Raw genomic sequence first — 20,004 nt, 5'->3', positions numbered from 1 at the left:
GCGGTCCCAGACCCCGGGGGAGAAACGGTCCCTCGGTGTTTTCAGCACTTTGGCGGCGTGGCCCGGCTGGAGGGGAGAGGGAAATGTCAGGCTTGAAGGGAGATACGGGAGATGCCTGGAGAACAGATCCGTAATCTGGAGATTTTACCCGGGTTCTCCGAGCTGGCCATGCTCCCACACACAGCTCTGCCCCCCAGCACAGGCTGTGACCCCCAAAACCGGCAGAGAGGGATGAGGATCTCCAGCGTGGGACTGGCTCCCATCCTATCCCAACAGTGTCCCCTTGAGGCTGGTGGCTGAGGCAGCCCGGGAAGAGCCCTCATGGAGGTGCAGGGTGATGCCTTCAGCTTTAGCTTCCATATTTGCAGATTCTGTGCTGCCTAGGGATGTAGTTCTGAGCCTCATATTCAGTGTCACTCAGCTCTCTTCACAGAGCAGGCAGACAAAACAAATCCTTCTCCTGCTGAGGAACAAGGCAGGTCAGCCCAACAGCACAAACAACAGTGGATTGAGGAGAGAAAACGAGGATGAGACCTCATAACCTGGAGCTGTAATTGGACAATTAAACCCAATCTGCAAATGGAGCAAAACTGATCCAAGGGTGAGACCTGGTGAGTGTTTGTCCATTTTGGACCATTTTGGGTCCCCCTTGGGTGCAGCCCTGGCCAGGCTCTTGTCCTGCCCAAGGTGTATCCTAAAGGCCTTTCAATAAATCTCTATTCTCCAGCTCTGCCCAGTCTCTGTTCCAGCCCAGCCCTCCCAAGTCATCAAGGGGAACCCCAGAAGCTGCTCTTGTTTTCCAGGCTGGTCCAAACCACAAATCCCAGCAGCTGTGGGTCAGCCTGAGTGCAGGAAGCTGGAGGAGCCCACCCCACAGCAGGTGTGGGACCTCCACACTGCGGAGTGGAGCTCGTGGAAAGCCACTCAGACAAGAATCCCCTTCCAGCTTCATTCTCTGGGTATCCAAAGCTGGATATCCACTGCAGCCCACCTGGGGTGTGGGAGCTCCTCCAACCCCGAGGAGTTGGAGTGGGAGGGTCTGTGCAGCCATGGGAGGTGGGAGAGAGGAGCCTCTGCAGAGGACACGGGGCTCCCTCTCCGCTGCTGCTGCTGCTGCTGGAATCTCCTTTCTTCTGGCAGCCAAGCAGCGGGGAGTTTTCTGAGAAACTGCCCACAGGGAGCAATCACTTTTTCCAGTCATTAACCTTACACATCCCTCACATTACAGGAATACCTTGGATGTCTAAGTTGCTGCAGCGAGCTAATTCCTCCAGGTGACTCCAGGCAGCGATAAGTGGGCTCCTGCACAGCGAGGGGATTTGAAGTGCCGGAGCTGAAAGCGCTCCCGACTCCGGCACGCCAGGCCTCCAGCAGGGGACACAGCCTCAGATGTCACAGCACGGTGGCTCCGGGGCCTCTGGAGCTGTCATTTCCAACCTGCAGTCAGCAGGCACCCGGGGGAGCCAAGGCACAGGGAGGAGGGCCAGGCACGGGCTTGAGATGCACAGTGCCCCCAGGGGAAAGGGCTGTAGTTAAAGGCTATCAGGGAAAAAAGATATTTGGAAGACATTGGGGAATAAAAACCAGTGCCCTGGAGGGATAAATGTTGGGAAGTGCCAGTGCTGGCCTCTGGGATAGGTGTGGATCTGGCTGGTTGTCGCTGCACTGGGTGTCCCAGCCCTGGCAGAGCAGCAGATTTGCATCTGAACTCCTTCCTCTGGTGTGGAAGATGAGCACGAGGAGTATTCAAGGGCAAGGAGGTGCTCAAAACCAACGAGAGGAGTATTTACAGTAGGATGGCTCTTATCATATGTGCATAATATTAAATATATTATTTTCTCTAACAAATCACAATGTATTCCTGTTGTGTTTCCTAGATTATACATCACCAGTGTCCTGCCAGGACTGGCTGAGTAACAATATTCACACAAAAAATTGCAGCAGACACCAGATTTGTCTCTCATCAATAATAGATGTCCCTGTCAGTGACAGCAGAGCAGGACCAGGTCCCTCTGACAGAGCAAAGCCAACGTGTGTTTGTACAAGAGGAGCACCACGGGCAGGGAGGGCCAGCAGCCTCCTGCCCAGCCCTTGGCTCCCCTGGGAAAGACTCTCTGGAGACAGAAGCAGCCTTCTGATTTTCCCAAACTGCCCTGTGATGGGAAGTGTCAGCCCAGACCTGGGGGAAACGGGGAGCACCGAGTGTGTGTGAGGAGAGATTTAAATCCCACAGCAGGACTGAGCCTGTGGAACCACATCAGCCACACAGGAAAAACTCCATTTATAACCAGAAAGTACAAAACAGCAACATCAGAAGTGACAGGTCATGGCCAAGGTACAGAACAGGGACCCACAGCATATACACACCGAGGAAGCTCCTCCAGGAATAAATAACCACCTTCAAACACTGACACAAGGAAGGCAACAGTGCAACACTCAATATCAGCACAGCCTGTGGCAATGCATCAATCCCAGACTGAAGGGACCCAAAACACCAACAGGGATCTGGCTTGGATCTCCCCAGGAGCTCTCAGGTCAAGCCATGGTTTCAAACCCATGCACTGGGAAGCTGGAGCTAATGCAGGAGGGCTCTGCACTCCTTGATGCCTCTGGGATTATGTTTGGGTGAAGGAATGATGCTTTGCCACTCACCTCATGAGGGGCACTCCATTTTCCCCAATCTCTTAATCAGCATGCTTTGAAATTTAAAAATTGTAATTAATGGGAGGTGGGCCCGGGCTGGGGGACACAAACACGCCCCCGTTTTGGCACTGAGGCCTGAGTCCTGCTCTGCCAGCCCTGCTCCAGCTGTGCTGTGTTCAGTGTGCTCACACCTCAGGGCCAAGCCAGAAACTCTGACAAGTCACCGTTTCCCAGGACATCACCCACACATCTGCTCCAAGGCACAAAACCAGGCTCGTTTATCCACAACTTTGTCATCAGCAGAACTGAACACACCAAAGATAGGAAAGAAAGCCAGTCCAGAAAGGCTTGGAGCTCTTGGATCACAAACAGCTGGGCACAGCAGGGGCTGTTACCCTGGGCTGTGGTGGTCTGAGTGTCCCTGTGCTGGAGGATGGCTCTAACACACTTTTCCTGCAGCACAGCCCATGTGCTGAGCCATCCACGGCAAACACTGCGGTTACAGGCCTGGGAGCAGCGTCTGTGCCGGGGTCACCCCGCTCTCCCCTCCTCCGTGGGGGTCTCCCAGGGGCAGATCAGCTCCTTTGCAGAGTCCTCCCGAGCTCCGTGGCAGGCTGGGCTCTCCGAAGGCGTCTTGACTTGGAAGAAGCTGCATTGGGAAACAGAAACTTGTCACATACATGGCACTTTCTGATGTGCTCCGAGGCGGTGAACGAGCTCGGCTTTGAGATTTCCACAGTCCCAGCCCCAAATCCCAAGGCAAAACTCCCGGGCAGGAGCCCAGGGAGAGGGAGGAAGAAGGGAATGTGTGCTGCCACTCCTCTGAAGCTGCAACGCCCTGTGACAGAGCTCCAGAGCGCAAAGCCAGGTAGAGCAGGAGCCCTCAGGTTTGCAATTCGGAATTTATAATGTGGATCATCCACTTGGCCAGCAGCAGAGAGGGGTTAAACAAGATCAGGGACATGCTGTTCCTGCTGAGGGACAGGGTTTGGTTCCTGCAGGGGCAGCCTTTCCAGGCAAAAATTCCCCATCTCTGCCCTGGAACGACAAACACTTAGCGGCTCTCTCTCCAGATTTCCCCTCCCCTGTCACTTCTGGTTCTCCTCTGACTTGAAATCACTAAACCAAACCTGAGTCAGTGCTCAAGAACACTGAGCTTTTCCAAATTCAGGGATTAAAAGTATAACCTGGTGGTTTGCACCCTGAACAGGAGGTGTGAGAACAGCAGAGGCACTGCCAGCATGAATGTTCTTTGGCATGTTCCCATCAGAAAACTGCAGGAATGGAGACAGGGAAGAGACACTTCCAGCGCCTGGGGTTTGGGGCGAGGGTGGCAAAGGCGACTGTCACACAGGCTCTCAGGCCCCTCTCCCTCTGGCTAACCCCACACCAAACCATTCCCGGAGCCTCTGCAGGGCGTGTGTCCGGCTGTCCGTGCGGTGCTCACCTGCTGACCGCGCCGCTGTCCGGCCGCCGCCGCCGCTCCCGCCCGCCCAGCGGCTGCACCCGGCCGTGGGGCCCGGCCCGGCCCGCCGGGCTCCAGCAGCCCCGCCGGAGGAGGCGGCCCCAGGCCCGGCCGGCCGGGCGGGGTGTGCTGCTGCCAGCACCGGGGCTGGGTGCCCGGGGCTCCGGCTGCGTGCCCGGGGCGCTGTGCAGGGCCAGGCTGAGGGGAGAGGGGCAGGCGGTGCCCTGGGGCAGGGCTGGTGGGCACGCCGGGCTGAGGGGGACAGCGAGAGAGCAGGAGGAGAGGCGGGCTGGCTGTGGGAGGAAAAGGAGAGAGGCTCGGTCAGGTCTGGGGTGACAGCCAGATCGGTCAGGAAGGAAAGAGGAGAAAGAAGAAGGAAAGCGAGAGAGGGAGTCTCTTCACCAAAGGAGAGGGATTCTCCTCCTGAAGAAGCCTGGGGAGCACCAAAGGAGGAGAGGGATTCTCTTCCTGAAGAAGCCTGGAGAGCTGTGGTGTTGCAAAAACCCAGCTCTAAAGACACGGGGCAACTGAGAGGTGTTTGTAAAGACAGAATAGCTGATAGAATGGTGTTGAGTTTTACATCTCTTGTGTATCGCCCTTCTAAGAGATTGATAATGGAATAAAATCTTTAAAAATGCCTCTCGGTTGCCCCATCTCTGTAGAGCTGGGTTTTTCCAACACCAGGGCTCCCCAGGCTTCTCCAGGAGGAGAAGCCCTCTCCTCGTTTGGTGCTGCCAGGAGAGAAGGGAGGCAGCTACAGCCACCCCAGCCAGGCCTGTGGAGTGTCCCCCTCTCCTGCAGCTCTGTCCCCTTCCTCCCTGCCCTCCCAGTGCCACAGCACTGAGGTGTCACCGCTTTCCTGCGGGGTCACTGCTGCCACAGCCCCAGCGGGCGCTGACAGATGCAGCCCCACACCCGCCGGGATGCTGGAGGAGACACCAGCTTGTCTCATTCCTCACCACGATTAGCTCCAGGCACGGAGGAGGCTGTCATCCTGGGAATGTGATCTTGGTTATGAACAGCACAACCGTGTCACACCCACGGCTCGAACAGAGCCCCAGCCCTGATGGCTCAGCCAGCCCTCAGGACAAGCCCAAGCACAGACTGGACAGGACAAGGACAGCACATGCTGCATGCCAGGTCCCCTCCCATTTCTCAAGGACTTACTCCCAGCAGAAATGAAATGCAGCTCAAGTGCCCAAGGAGAGGAGCTGAGAGCAGAGGCACACACAGGACATGTACACACACATGCAGAGATGGCACAGAGAAGGATGAACACACTGAGACATGACAGAGAAGGATGAACTCGGTTCTTTTTCCATTTTCTACATTTATTTTTATTAGACAGATGAATGCATGGAAGCCATGGCCAAAAACATGAAACAACACATGGAAACAAACAATTTCTCAGCTGGCACAAAGTGAAGTTCAGCTTGTACCAGGCAACTTCCCTCTTCAGGGACTGAGCAGCAGAGGATGAGGAGCAGAAAGCTGGGCTGTGACAGCTCCATCAGCCTGTGGCAGGGCAAAGACAGCCCCTCTCTGTGTGTGAAGGATGGCTGTTTGTCCCACAAGCACTGACTGGTGTTCCACATGCAGTAACTGGTGTTTCACAAGCACTGACTGGTGTTCCACATGCAGTAACTGGTGTTCCACAAGCACTGACTGGTGTTCCACATGCAGTAACTGGTGTTCCACATGCAGTAACTGGTGTTTCTCAAGTAGTAACTGGTGTTTGACAACCACAGTGACTCTCGAGCATGCAGCATGAACCCATGGCAGGGGAGCAGTGATGCCAAGCAGAGATGATGAAAAATCAGAGAAAGGAATGGATACAGAGAACATAACAAGCCAAGCAGCAGACAAAATAGAAATAGAATCAGAGGGACTGACGGGAACACACAGATTTGTTATTTATTATTTATACCCTGACTTGATCTTCCACATGTTACTACATACTGGCAATCCCAACATGCTCAGTGCTCCATGTTACACAAACTCTGGGGAGACTGTAGAGTTCATCACAGCCAAGTAGCTTTGGGCCAACCCTGCCAGGTTCTGGAGTGTCTTGCAGTGCTCTGATGTCAAAGCTCCACTGCCCAGCAGTGCAGAATGTGCCTGTGCTTCCAGCAGGAGTGAGAACACGCTCAGCACAGACATCACAGGGAAAGCCTGGGGTAACTGTGCCTGAATTCCTCTAAGGAGGTTTGTCACCAGTGGGGTAAGGAAGGGCAGGACAATCTCCTGGCTCAGCCACAAGTGGAGGAGAGGAGTGACACCAGATCAGAGACAGTGAAGGGACAGTGGAAGGTGTCCCTGTCCATTGCAGGGGGTGGGGTGAATGAGCTTTAAGGTCCTTTCCAATCCAAACCTCTCTGGGATTCTGTGATCTCCCATTTTCTGTAAAACCCTATCAGTATTAAAAAGGGATGAACAATGTGAACTGGAGAGAGGCAGCTTCTCAGACTTCAGTGCTTCTACCTGGTTCCTCTGCTTCCCCAAAATTTTAACAAACCAGGAAACTTTTCTGCCCCTTTAATTCCCTTTACTGGGCTTTGCAGGAATCTTCACACTTCTGGTAATCATTGGCCCGGTCCAGGCATGCTGGGCTTTTCCAGCAAGGCCTGGAATCTCCCTGAGCTCTTTAGCACTAATGTAATATTTTAGCTTGCCTCATTCTACAGAGCAAAAGAGACAGAGCAAATAAAAAAGAAAATACTACTTAAAGTTGAAATCAGCTCTTAATGCCTCTACCCTGTTCTCCCTTGCCTCTGGGCTACAAGCCAGTGACAACTGCAGCTACCTCCTGCTGGATTTTTAACAACAGAAAATAGAAGAGCAGGAAAAAGACAAGACAAGAGGTGGGAAGGATTGGATAAAATCTCTCTTGGCCTCGTGCAGGCTCTGGCAAGGGGCAGCTCTCTGCACCTGCACACCCAGCTCACGGCACAGGAGTCACAGGGAGAGCAGAGCAGAGCAGAGCTTCCTGCTGATCATCTCCAGCGTGCCAGGGGATGTGGGAGTGCCATTCAAATCCAGCAGCTAAACCTTCAGAAGTGCTCGTGCTCCTGTTCCCACAAGCAGGGGAAGTTCCTGTTCCTCTGCCCGTGGCCCTGTTGTGCTGGCTGGGGGTGCAGGACTCTGGGAGGGGGGAGTGCTGCTCTAAGGGGTGCCAGATGCAGCCCAAGGAGGGTGCAGAGCCCCCTGAGGGGATGGAGGCCAGCAGGGACACTCCGGGCTGGGTCACCTCACCCTGCTCCCCGCGGGGTCATCCCCCTCTGTGCCACGCACCCAGGGCTCAGCTTTACCCTGCCTTGTGCCACCCCACTCCCGGGGCAGCAGGGAGAGGCAGCTGGGCTCTGCAGCCCCCCGGGGGATGTGGGGGCAGCAGAGGCATCTCCCCTCCCAGGGGTGCGGGTGCTGCACCCTGAGCAAGGCACAGCCAGCACTCCCTGCCCGGGCAGCCACATCTGCTCTCCAGGAGCCATGGGCAGCCACATCTGCTCTCCAGGAGCCATGGCAACGTGCGGGGAGCTGGAGGAGCGCAGAGCCGGCCTGGGAAACCTAAAGCAGCACTGACACCTTCAGGAAGGGGAGACGAAGCTCAACGCCAGCCTCGCCTTGTCTTTTCCCTGCGGGGCTCAGAGCCTACTTGGGAGGAGCTTCCTTCTGGAGCTGGTTCCTGCGATCCAGCTTGCTCATGACCTGCGTGATGTCCACGGTGTTGGCGGCTTCTTTGGCTTTGGCCTCCTCCTCCTGCTGCCTCAGGATGATGGGGCTGGGGCTGGAGCGCAGGTGGCGGCGGCCGAACAAACCCGTGCTGGGCAGAGAGAGGGGAAGGAGGGGGATTAGTGAGGAGAAGGGCACCAAAACCTCCCCATGGGAAGCAAAGTTACCCAGGAGGATGAGCTGGGACACAGACATGGCCAAAGGAGTGCAAGATGCTTTAAACAGCACTCAGGGTCACACACGAGCTGCAGAACTGCTGGAAGTGTCAAAGTCCTGTTGCTGAGGGACTCCAGGGCCCACCCACACCAGTCCTTTGTTGTGTTTGCACGTAACTCACACTCGGTGTGAAGGCAAACAACTCCCACCCGTGGGATTTTCTCTAGTGCCCTCAGGAACATCCAGGCAGGCACCAGTATGGGTGTTGCTGGTGTCTGATGACCCCAAAAAACACCCACTAGCTGTCTGAGCAAAGTCACTTCCCCAGCAGGGGAATAGGGGCTGATCCACCTCTGGATGAGGCACCAGCTCCAGGTTAATGGGATGCTGAGGTTTGGGGGGATCCAGAACAAGCACTGACAAACACAAAGGCAGCATCACCAGGATCAACCATAAGTGACCTTGTGATGTGTGGCTCAGGGAAAAACTGACCCAAGCCCAGGCCAGTCAGCAGCAGGGCTTTTTCCACTGACTTGAAACAGGCTTTAGATGAAACAACAGTGTGAAAGTCCACGATTCCTCTTTCTTGCCTGCTAGGTTGATGAGTGGAAGAGGAACAGAGAAAGAAACACCACCCAGTCTGGCACTGCATGCTCTGCTTTAGGAGCAACTGCAGTTCAAACGGCCTGAATTTGATGTATAACCTTCACCTTGCTGTGAAAAAGTCATTTCCAAGGCCATCCACCTTGTGCCAGCTTGTTCCCACACACCTGTCACCTTCCCTTACACCAGGGGTGAGCAGCTTTGTCCAGGCAGAGCTGAGCAGATCCCTTGGATTATCCCAAACCTTGGGTTTGTCTCTGCTCTGGCAGTCAGCATTTTGTGGGCAGGAGTTTTCCCATGCCCAGGACACCAGTGCTCTGTCCTTCCAGGAAAGGAGCCATGAATTAATTCAACAATCACAGCCCTCCTCAGCAGACCCAGCAGAGAAGGCAGCTGAGCAATCAGCAGCTCCACTCTGACTGTTCGTGAGCCACTTCCAAAGGGCTCATGAATAAACAGTCTCAAAGCAAAGCATCTCCTCAGTGCAGAATTTTATTTAATTAAGAGAACATCTAAATCATAGTAATTTTGCTGCAACTTGGGCTTTTCCTACCCTTGCTACAACAAGAAAAACAAACCCCACAATTACAGCCAGTTTCACTTGCCTTTTTTTGACACCCTCTTGTGGCACAACAGCCTTGGCCAGCATTTCCTTGTATATTGGAGACTTTAAATAGCGGCCATAGGAGTCCTACTAGGAGAAAAGAGAAAAACTGGTAGTTATGGGCTGCAAACACCCTTATTAAAATCACCACCAAATCCAGCTGCTCAGGAGCCAGGGAGGCTGGGAACTGGATAATCTCCCCCAGCAGCCCAAGGGACTTTGCATCTTTCAGGCAAATGTAGCTATTTAAACCAATACCCTTTCATCTTGCTGTAAAATTCCCAGGATTTTCCATCTCACAATAAAGCTTCACAGGTAAGACCCAGATCAAAAGATTGGAATGAAGCTTAGCCTGGGCCAGCAGGGTCTCAGAGTCACTGCAAGGTGAGGAGTTTATATTCCAGGAGCCAAACTTTTCATCAATGGGTGAAAATGAGTCCAGTTCTGCTGCTTTCAGTGCATGAGCTGGTGCCCAAGCTGGAACTGGAACTTGCAGCAGCCACCTGACCCCCACCACCCTGGGGACAAGGCTGCCTTAGAGGGGAAGAAGCAGCAGCAAAATACAAATGCCTGAAGCAGCACTTGCTTAACTCAGCAAATTTGAGGGATTTTTCAAACAAAGGCCCCTTGAAAGGGACAGCTGATAGCACACAAAGGCACTGAAAGGCCCGCAGGGCTGGAATCCCCCTCAGGCTCTGGCAGCAAATCACAAACCTTTTTCATCAGCATGTAAATGTGGGTCTGAGCAGCATCTAGAACATAACGATGAGGGTGCTCCAGGCCTTTGACTGTGATGCCCATTGTTTTGCCATCGATGTTAATCCAGCGCCTTGCTCCTGGAGCCAGGAAGAGCCTGCCAGGAGGAGGAATCAACAGTGCCATTAGCAGCTGGAGAATTCACAGATTCCTGTCTATGCATGAAAGGAAAAGTCCCTTCAGCTTCCTGCTGCAATTCGCTGTCCTGATCTTGGGCAATCAATGTTCTCTTCATCACAGATGTGCACTCACTTCCTCTTGTACATGATAGAAGCCAAATTTTAGCTCACTGGAAGCAAAAAGCCTCTCAAGAACTTTGGTATTCCACACCGATATTTAAATCACATCCTAAGGCTGAAATGTAACAGAGAACACAGAGGAAAGTAAATATATATATTAAAAAAAACCCCACTTCTACCTTTCCTATGTGGGTACAAAAGACAGCCACATCTGATAACAGCCTACACATAAAAATCTTAGGAATAAATCATTTGGAGAATGAGAACCTGTGGAAGGTGATGGGACTCATCCACAAGGAGCTTAAGAGTGGAAAATTTTCACACTCACTTGTAGATTTCTTCTGCTTTTTCTTTGACCTTGGATTGGTCTCCATACTTGAGATCCTCACAGGCTTCCCAGAAACCCAGATTCTCTCCTGCATGACAAGGACACAATCGGCAGACAGTGAGATTGAGGAAAACACAATCCCATTTATTAACGCCTGGATTTGTTTGGCACAATTTGCTGGCCCCGAACAAGTCTCTTCAATTCTTCAGTGACTGAAAGAGGAAAACAGCTTTCCCCTCTTCTCTGCCCACTGACACCTCTAAGAACTTGTGAGCTCAGCCAGTTCCAGCTTCTCTGGGAGCAGTCACAGAATCATGGAATGTTTTGGGGTGGAAGGGACCTGAAAATCCATCTCATTCCCATGGGCAGGGACACCTGCCACTGCCCCAGGCTGCTCCAAGCCCTGTCCAGCCTGGCCTTGGACACTTCCAGAGACACAAGGGCAGCCACAGCTTCTCTGGGCAACCTGTTCCAGGGCCTCCCCACCCTGACAGGGAAGAATTCCTCCCTAAGATGTGATCTGAACCCTCCCAGCCAACCCTGCGGGGGCACATCCCGGGCTGTACCGCGAGTCCCGTGCCACTAGATGGTACCGCCTGCCCTGGCTGCACAGCCTGCAGCAGCCCTGTGCCACTGTCACCTCAGCCTGGGGACAAAGGCACTGCCACCCACCGCTGAACTCCTTCTTGAGGAAGATCTGGAAGTTCTGGCGGCCCTTGGGGTCCCGGATCAGCTCGCTGAAGTTGAAGGCCCATCGCTCCACGCGCATCTTGGTGGGCACCTCCACCCTGTGCAGGGAGAAGATAAACAGCACCAATTCTCCAATTAGCAGATTAATTAAAACCAAAATGCTCTTTCCTGCAATGCTAAGGGACTTCTCAGCATTCTCCTGTTTTCCAGAGTGGTGTAATGAGCTCCTGAAGTCAACCCACAAGTAAGTTGTAATTAAACAACGCAGGCCACAGTGGGGTGAGGATTTAACTGGGATTTATGCAGCTCTCAGTGACAGCCCAGCCTTGCCCTGAGGTTTGCCCAGTCCCATCCTGGAGGAGGCACTGGTCGCTGCCCAGAGCTTTGCTTCTCACAAAGGCATTCAGTGCAGGCATCCCCTGGGGATGTCTAACGGGACACCATCAGTCCCTAACAGGACTGCTGCTCTCAGAAGCACTGAGATGTTGGATGCTCCAGGTCGGTGTAATCAGCAAATCCTATCCACAGGGAAAACGAGGGAGGCCTCAGAGAAGGGATGGAGCACCAGTGTGTGCCTCCAACCTGAAGCCTCTCCTAAGGAAGCAGCCTGAGGGTGAGCAAAGACCCAGGGGAGCACCTGAACCCTGAACTGGCCCTGTTCCATTCCTGTGCTAGGTAAGGTGGGCTTCACTCACCCAAGGGGAGGATCAGACCCACTCAGCAGGGCCTCAGGGCACACTCCCATCATCAGCTCGGAATTTCTGTGATGTTAAGGAAGGCACCACTTGAAGAAGGCAGTGCTGAAAGTTCAGCAAGGAGTATTCCCAATTTCAAAGTAAGTTTGAAAGGGAACTCTGCTCATGATCAGAGATCAGATACCACAATGAAAATCAGAGGTTCCCTTTCCTGATTTCTATCAGTATAAAGGTCACTGTAAGCCACAGGCTGGCAAAACAACAGAAATACATACAGCTTTGCATTGAGATCCCAAAACTCGGGGTCATCTGATATCCAAGGGTTGCTGGGGAGACATCCAGACAGGATGGGATCATTGGAGAGGAACTGCTCAGAGTACTTCACAATCCTGCAACAAATCCAAAATCAAAATATCAATTTGGAAGCCAGAATCACAGCCAGCCCCATTATAGCCAAATAACAGACTCCAGATATCCTCAGAGGTGCAGGACTCTCAGCACAGGGGTCTGGAACATGCCCCCCGCCTTCTAGAAAAATCGATTCATTAGCTGAGTTCATCTTTTCCATTTCCCAACAGAAGTCTCCTGGTTGTCTTTCAAAGCAGTGAATTTGTCAATTCAAATACAAGGAGATACAAGACCCTCTTCCATCACTTCTTTTTGCCTTTTCATTTTAAGGAAGTGGGACTAAGTTCTGTCTCCTTCTGTTCTCAGCTGGCCAGGGCCTGACCCTGCCCTGTTCTGGGAGGAAAGTGGCAGGGAAAGGAACACACAAGGGTTGTGTTCACTCAGGTGGGTTCTCTGCAGCCTTCCCATGAGCCACGGGAGAACTCAGGGAGCTCTGGGAAAGTGAGGGAATGCTGAGGGCTTATCCCAGCTCCTCCCTTCCTCCATCACAGGGCTCATTCCTCTGCGAGTGGCTCTGAGGGCTTGGCACAAAGCAGAACTGTCTCTCTCCCAGCAGGAACCAGACAAACACTTCTCCTACCTTCTAACTTGGCCAGACTTCTAATTCCAACTGATTTCACTAATGTCCTGGAATTTTAGCGCCCGCCTCCCTTTTTCATTTTTGAAAAAAAAAAACCCACTCTGGTTTCTGTGTTTAAAATTCCTTCCAGGCCAAAGTGCTTTCATGTGCTGAGAGCTGTGAGTGCAGTGTCCAGGGGCCCGTGGCTAACAGGCACCTTGGCCCAGATCCTGCACTTTTACAATGCTCCTGCACAGAGCAAACCACAGGGCTGGCCCCCAGCTGCTCCATCCAACCTTCCCACAGGGAATGCCAAGGCATCCAGCACCTGCATCAGGCACTCCAGACCATATTCTCATCAAGCAAATCTAAACCTGTTAGCTCTCTCAGGTAGCTCTTGAAGTCTGCAGCTTCTTCTAAATCACAGCAATGCTCTGAAGTATGCACATTGCCCAGTTGCTGCTCATATCCTCATTAATAATAATTAGATTTGGACCCAGCCCTGCGGCTGACACCGAGTTCCGAAGTTCCTGAGATTTTTGATGGATTTTGATGATAGGCATTATCCCACCAGAACTAATGAGACTAAACCCCCATTGCCAATCAGTTAAGCACCACAAAATTCCTGGAAAGTAGCCAGGTGTCCCCAGTTCCAGCTCACAGTTTGGAGAATTGAGGCAGGAGAGTTTTAAGTGACCTGGGAGCCAGCGACAGACCAAATGAGCAGAGCTGCTGGTGCCCTGCAAGCTGGGGCTCTCAGAAGACTCTATTTTCCACACATTTTATTCATCCAAGACTGTCTTCTCCAGGGAACTGGCCTGAGCACCTTGTTAATCTCAGATGTGACAGGAATCTCTGGTGGCAATGGGAGTGTAAACCAGGCAGGTGCCTGGTCAGCACAGGAGGCTCCAGGCAGGAATGCCTCTGGCAAACACACCAGTGCCTAATGCCAGGGCTGGATGCTTCATCAAGAATCCGATCAGGAAACACTCCCATTGGGAAGGGGAATTGCTAATTAATTGCTTGGGTGTTCATGGAGAGGCTGTTTCCCTTTGCAGGACAGAATAAGCAGCATTACATAACCAAGGTGAGCATCACCATGGGGCAGGGACTACTCCTGGGGGTGAATCCAGCCCAGGGTGGGGAGCAGCAGCAGGAGGGTCAGTCTGTCCTGCTGGTTGCTCCTCCTGAAGGACAGACACACTGCTGGATCCTCCCCTGGCCCACAGCAGTGTCAGCATCTCCTGATTTCAGTGGGATTCTCAGGCCAGAAGCTGGTGCTGCTCTGCTCAAAGCTCCCAGCCAGCTTCTTCATCCTGCCCGGGACTCTGATCCCTCCTCAGCCTCCTGGCCCAGACAGCACAGCCCAGACAGCCCTGGGCCACCACACGGATCCCCTGGCTGAGTCACCAGCTGCCAGAGCAGACAGCTTCATCAGCTCATTAGGAGATAAGCACTGGAGGCTAATTAATGTGTGGACAGAAGGAAATCAGGACTTACCCTCCAAGAGAGACAGAAGATTTCACTCTGGTCTTCAGTATGGCCTGCTGGTAGTACATGATCTGAGGGGATCAGACATGGCCATGGTTAGGAGCATGGAGGTTTGAAGATAAGGCCTATCTAAACCTCACACAGGTTCTCTCCCAGGTAGTGGGGCTAATTACAGCAGGGACTGCTTCTTCCCTAATTACTGGATGTCCAAGGAACCAGAGAATCCCTGAATTGTCTCAGTAAAATGTCTGTTTTCACTGAGCTTACTGCAAACATCAGAAGTGCACTTTGCAATGTGCAAATAATTAAAAAGCACTCCCCATGTTATATAGAAATTGAATAATAGCTACCATCCTCAGCACCTACAAATGCTCTGGATGATTTAGCATGTAATTATCATTGATTCTTGGCTGTCTCTGTGCTGGCGCCACTGTGATTTCCCCACCACTAATTCTGATCTATTGGATTTCAGCCCTGGTGTCTGTCCTTGCTGGAGCCTTCCCGTCACTGGGAGAGCTGCTGGCTGCCTGCAGTGGGAGGGAATGTCCTGAAATTACATTGATAAAAGCTCCACGAGGCAGAGATTCTGCTTTTCAAAGAGCCCATCCCTGCACAGAGGGTTTTGAGCCACACTGGTGTAAGCAACTCATACAGGACAAACACTGAGAAGGGAGGGAAGCACCACTTACCTCTCTCCTATAGAATTCCATCGTATTTTTCTGTAAAATAAATATTAAAAAAGAATCTTTAAATTGGGATGGGTGCCTACACTTGCTCTTTTTTTTTTTGAGACACGGAAACACCGTTGCAGGGCTGCCGTTGTGCAGCGCTCTCCAATTAATTCTGATGACAATTAAAATCAAACACAGCAGCTGAGCTAATCAGGGTATCATCAAAGCTAAGAGCATCCCCACACGGTAAATTGTCCCATTAGCTGTATTTACTGTTTAGCATTGCTTCTCCCATCACAGGCTGCCTGTATGCCTTCAATTAAGGGGTTATTCTAATGGAGCTAAAATAGATTCATTTACGAGACACAGATTAGATCATTCAATATTAGCTAAAGGAGACAGGAACCAACACATTGCAAAATATAAACACCACAATTAAAAGCCTCAGAAGCAGTATCTGCTGTGCAAAGGGTGTTTACGTTGTGATTTGAATAACTCAGACTATGTTACATGTCATCCACAAATGAGCAGGCAAGAAATTAACTGCAGGGTGTTTATTCAGAGAGCTTCCTTTGAAGCACAGTTACTTTGTGTGGAATAAACTGGAGAAGGAAAGACAGGCTAAGTCAGGGATGCTCCCAGCAAGCCTTTAAAGGCTCAGGCAGGGTTTCAGTTCCTCAGCTCCTGTTTCAGTCTGCATCCCAAAATTCTTCTATCAGACGAACGCTGTGGCAGGTGGGGTCTGCAGAGGGCCTTGGTGAAGTGCAGTTTGTGAGGGATGAGGGATGGAGGTTGTGGTCCTGAATGCCACAGGCAGCTCTGCTCTCCCCTCACCCCCAGAGACCCCAGACTGGCCCTGCTTTGGGAGAGGCAAGAGGCTGTCCCAGGGCTGCCTTGTGAGGAGACCACTGTGGGGACACTGATGGGCTTTTGCACTTTAACCACCGTCACCAGTCCTGCTCAGGAGGGAGAAACTCTTCTGCACACGGCAGAAGAACATGCACATTTTGCTGACACTGGGTTCTGAGAGGCCCACTCACCATTTCAGCAGCAGGAGCCAGACATGCAGCAAGAGCCCAATCCCTACAGCACCACCACAGAGCCAGCCCTGACCCTGACCCAGAGCCAGCCTGGCCAGAGGGGCATAAAAAAACACCTTACAGTGGTATTGATGTGAGGGGAGGAAGCTTTTCCTGCTGGGAGTACCATGACCAGCCCTGAGTGGGCAGCACAGATCTCAGCAGAACAAACAGGGCACAAACCCAGCAGGGATGCTGTGCTGGCCCCCTGTGGGAGAGGGGGAAAGGACACATCAAGGGAGAGGAGAAGCTCCAGGACAGCAGGATCATTGCCCACAGGGCTGTACAACCTCCCTTGCTGATTCACAAGCTCCTGGGACAACCTTATAAACGATGGAGGATATGAGAAACAGCTTTTCACCCTTCTCTGCTCTTAGCTGCACCTCTGATTCCAGGCCACCTTCCATATAAACACCATTTCTTCCCCTTGTTTCTACAGTGTCCTTGCTTCAGACAGACTGCAGAAATGGAAGGGGAAAATCACCTGCTTGCACTGAGAAATTTATTGTATTTACTGTCCCAAAGTGTCCTGTTTAGAGACCTGTGTTTCTGCTCCAGGCCAGCTGCCTCCTGCACAATAGCAGTTCACTGTCTCCTTGGGGAATCTGAGATATAAACCAGATAAACCTCATCAGGTTTACAAGTGCCAGCTGAAGGGCTCCATTTGATGGAACTTGTGGCCAGAACATTGATTTCAACACATTAAAACCATTAAGAAACCCTATTTTCTTCCACTTTTCTCTCAGCTGGGGTCTCAGACAGGCCTGGTGCAGTGGGGAAGGAGAAGTGGGTGCTGGCACAGTGGCTTGAAGGCAGCTCATGTGGCAGGAAAGTGGTGTTATCTTCTAGAGGGTCTGAGAGGCTGGCAGCACACCACACACACACGAGACAAACAGCTGTGGGAGAGAGAAATAGAACACAGAGAGTTAAATGTTATACACAGACAGAAAGGTATCAATTAAAACGCCACCACAACATAAAAACTATATGTGGGTGAAGAAAAATCAGCAAACAAGGGAAGTTTTTACTTTTTTACATGCCCCCCACACCAAGGATCCCCTCCTGCCACTGTGGAGGTCAGTGTGGTGGGCAGCAGCTCCTGGGAAAACAAGAGGGGTTTTGCTGGGGTGCTCCAGGTGGGGAGGGGATTTGCCAAGGCTCCTCCAGAGACGGGGCTGAGCATCTCTGAGCAGTGGCACAAACTGAACCGCAGCCAAATCCCAGGGGAGTCACTGCTGAACACCCTGGCAGGCTGCAGGTGCTGGCTGTGCCCAGCCCCTTCCAGTTCTCAAATCTGCAGTGACTGGGAAGAATCTCAGCTATTTCATCCCAGAGCTGCTCATCATTTCATTTCCCTTTTTGCCTCCACAACCAGTTCCCAGTTCACTGCTGCTACAAGTGGCCCTGAGCGCTCTCCTTGTCCCATTGAGCACTGCCAGCTGTCCCCACCATCCACCACCCTCACCCCCACCAGAGTGCCAAAGTGCCCTGCACCACCCACCCACTCTGCCTCATTTGGAAGGAATTCATATTTGGAACAAAAGAGTCGTTCCTCATAATGAGATTAATTTTGCAATGCCCTTAACGAGTGACTTATTGCAATTACCACGGATCAGCTCCCCAGCCCTGCGGCCTTCCAATCAAGATAGCAATTAGTGAAAGGCCTCAGTCTGTCTCAAGTGAGTGCCACGAGCTGTTCCACATCCTCTGACACCCTCGAGACACCCCATGGCACTGGGACACCCTGCCTGCCCTGCTCACGCCCCGCTGCCACCAGCTCTGGGCTTACTGGGGCTGCAGAGCCCAGCTGGGAGCCAGCCAGGACCTGCTCCAAAGCCCTGTCTGGAGCTGATCCACAGGGCTGAGGCCACCAGCTCCAAAAGAGCTGGGATATCTGCTGATTCTCAACTACCTGTTTGCTCCTCTGCTCAGTGTGAGACTTCCTGATCACACTGGGGGGGATGATGGTCATGGTGTTTTTGCCTGCCTGGCCACTGTTCCCTGTTTAGAGAGCTCATAAACACCTGCAAACAGCTTTGGGTGGATGCCTGGAAGGAGCTGGGAGTGAAGAACAAGCACAAGGTTGTGAAGAACTTGTTTGGGACAAGGTCCCACCCTCACTCTGCCCCGAGTGCTCCAGGCACAGATCCTGGGAATCCTGTGCAGGGAATTGGCCACTGAGCACGGGGCAGAGCCAGCCCGGCCTCTCTGCAGAGCTCTGGGCAAGGGAGATCTGCCTCTCCAATCCTGCAAAGTGCACCCAGCACACACCCAGCTGCCTCTGCACACCCCAACAGCCCTGCTCAGTGCAGAGCCAGCCTTTCCCTACACTCAGCCAGCTGAGAAAAATCCCCACTCTGGCATTAGATCATCTCAACACTCATCTCCACTGTGCTGGTGCATCCACCCCTGAGCTGGAAATCAAATCTGCCACAGTCCCTGCACCCAGTTTTGTCCAAATGGCCATTTTTCCCTGCCTTGTTTATCTGTCCCTGACCCTGTGCTTTCCAAACTTGTGATGATGCAGCAGAACTTTATCAGGCAAACGGACAGGGACTTATGAAATTAAAGGCCAGCTTAATGAGCAATGACTCATTAAGCTGTGGCTGATTTGCTGCATACAACAAACCAGGACATTTCACTCAGCAGCCCCTGGATCCAGCACAGGGATTTTTGGGGGAGCTACAGCACCTTTCAGAAAGACTCTGGTTCCACGGGCAGAGGCTGTGCAGGTACCTGCAGGCACTCAGGGGTCATCCTCAAGCAGTGAGGCTGGATGTGAGCCTGAAATCCAGGCAACAAAAGGCTAAAGCATCCCTTAATTAGCTGTTCAATGGGTGGCTACTTCTGCCTGACTCCCCCTGCTCATCCACAACCACGAGGGATGCCCATGGATCAGTAAGAAAAGTCCCCTTCAAAGGAGTTTGAGCACCTGTTTATCCCCAGAGGACTCTATTTGTGAGGGAGGGAGCAGCCCACCAAAGGGTCTGAGCAAGAGAAGGAGGGATGTTCATGCCAATGTCAGCTCCAAAGAAATCAGAAATGAATTATTTTCTTTCCTTTCTCAACTGCCAAGATAACTCCCCCCCAAAAAAAACCAAAGTGAAGGTGGATTGAGCAGGAACAGGGACACAAATCAGAGCTTGGCCCATTCCTTCTGCTCACCAGAGGCTGCTGAGCCATAGGTATTGGTGAGAGCAGCCTGCAGAGGACAAAAATAAAGCTGCCAGTCCAAAGGGGGCTCCATGAGGGCTCTTGGCTGTCTCGTGTATTCTCAATCACTCCTTCAAAAGCAAAGGGAGGAGCAAGGAGAACCTTCCCTCTTCAGCTCAGCCTCCAGAGAGGAGGCACAGCTCAGAGAGAGCTTCAAGGAGAAGGGCAGGGAAGTCACCCAAAGCTGGTGTCCTTTGGCTTCTGCCCTCCTTGGAGCCTCCCCTGATGGGAGGAATGTGTCTCTCATGGCCAGGGTGGAACTGGGCAGAGAACCCTCAGCTCCCTTCCCCTGGCAGCTGGCAGATGGATACAGCTCTTCAGACCGTTTGCAAACCTAAAATCCCTTCCATGTCAACTGTAAAACTGTGGGCGAGGAGTTGGCTTACTCCTCTTTCTATCCCTCTCCTTTTCCACTACTTCTTTACTCTTAAAAAAGGGGAAAAAAAAAAAGGCTTTCAGCAGCTGCTACTTACAGCAAGAAAAAAAAAATAAAATACACCCCAACCCTACACTTTGCTCCTTTTCAGTCTCTATAGCAACAGAACACAGCTGGCCAAAGCAATTATCCTGCCTCTGGCTGCTGAGTTGTTTAAAGGCTGTTACAAAAATGGGAAGTTGTGGGAATACTGTGAGTGTGGTGGCAGTAACATTTGCATTGAATTGCTGAGAGATGCT

At 52.2% G+C, this 20,004-nt stretch overlaps 1 protein-coding gene across 4 annotated transcripts in view; it reads right to left on the bottom strand.

Annotated features, from left to right (window-relative positions):
- Positions 1-1,980: 1,980 nt before the first annotated feature.
- Positions 1,981-20,004, bottom strand: part of RGS9 (regulator of G protein signaling 9) — a 31,325-nt gene continuing 13,301 nt past the window's right edge. The window contains exons 10-19 of one of the 4 annotated variants that reach the window (XM_063409540.1): positions 15,056-15,085; positions 14,376-14,437; positions 12,184-12,297; positions 11,196-11,311; positions 10,524-10,611; positions 9,915-10,053; positions 9,202-9,287; positions 7,814-7,928; positions 4,091-4,401; positions 1,981-3,292 (exon numbers count right to left, since the gene is read on the bottom strand). In XM_063409540.1, the coding sequence (XP_063265610.1) occupies positions 3,175-3,292; positions 4,091-4,401; positions 7,814-7,928; positions 9,202-9,287; positions 9,915-10,053; positions 10,524-10,611; positions 11,196-11,311; positions 12,184-12,297; positions 14,376-14,437; positions 15,056-15,085 (1,179 nt within the window). In that variant the 3' untranslated portion in view covers positions 1,981-3,174. The other 3 variants (XM_063409543.1, XM_063409542.1, XM_063409544.1) reach the window with 3 other exon arrangements.

Source organism: Prinia subflava, chromosome 12 (genome assembly GCF_021018805.1).
Source record: "Prinia subflava isolate CZ2003 ecotype Zambia chromosome 12, Cam_Psub_1.2, whole genome shotgun sequence".
In the NCBI taxonomy this organism is placed as follows: Eukaryota; Metazoa; Chordata; class Aves; order Passeriformes; family Cisticolidae; genus Prinia; species Prinia subflava.
Note: the sequence above shows the minus strand (reverse complement) of the source record. Positions and strands in the feature narration are given on the sequence as shown.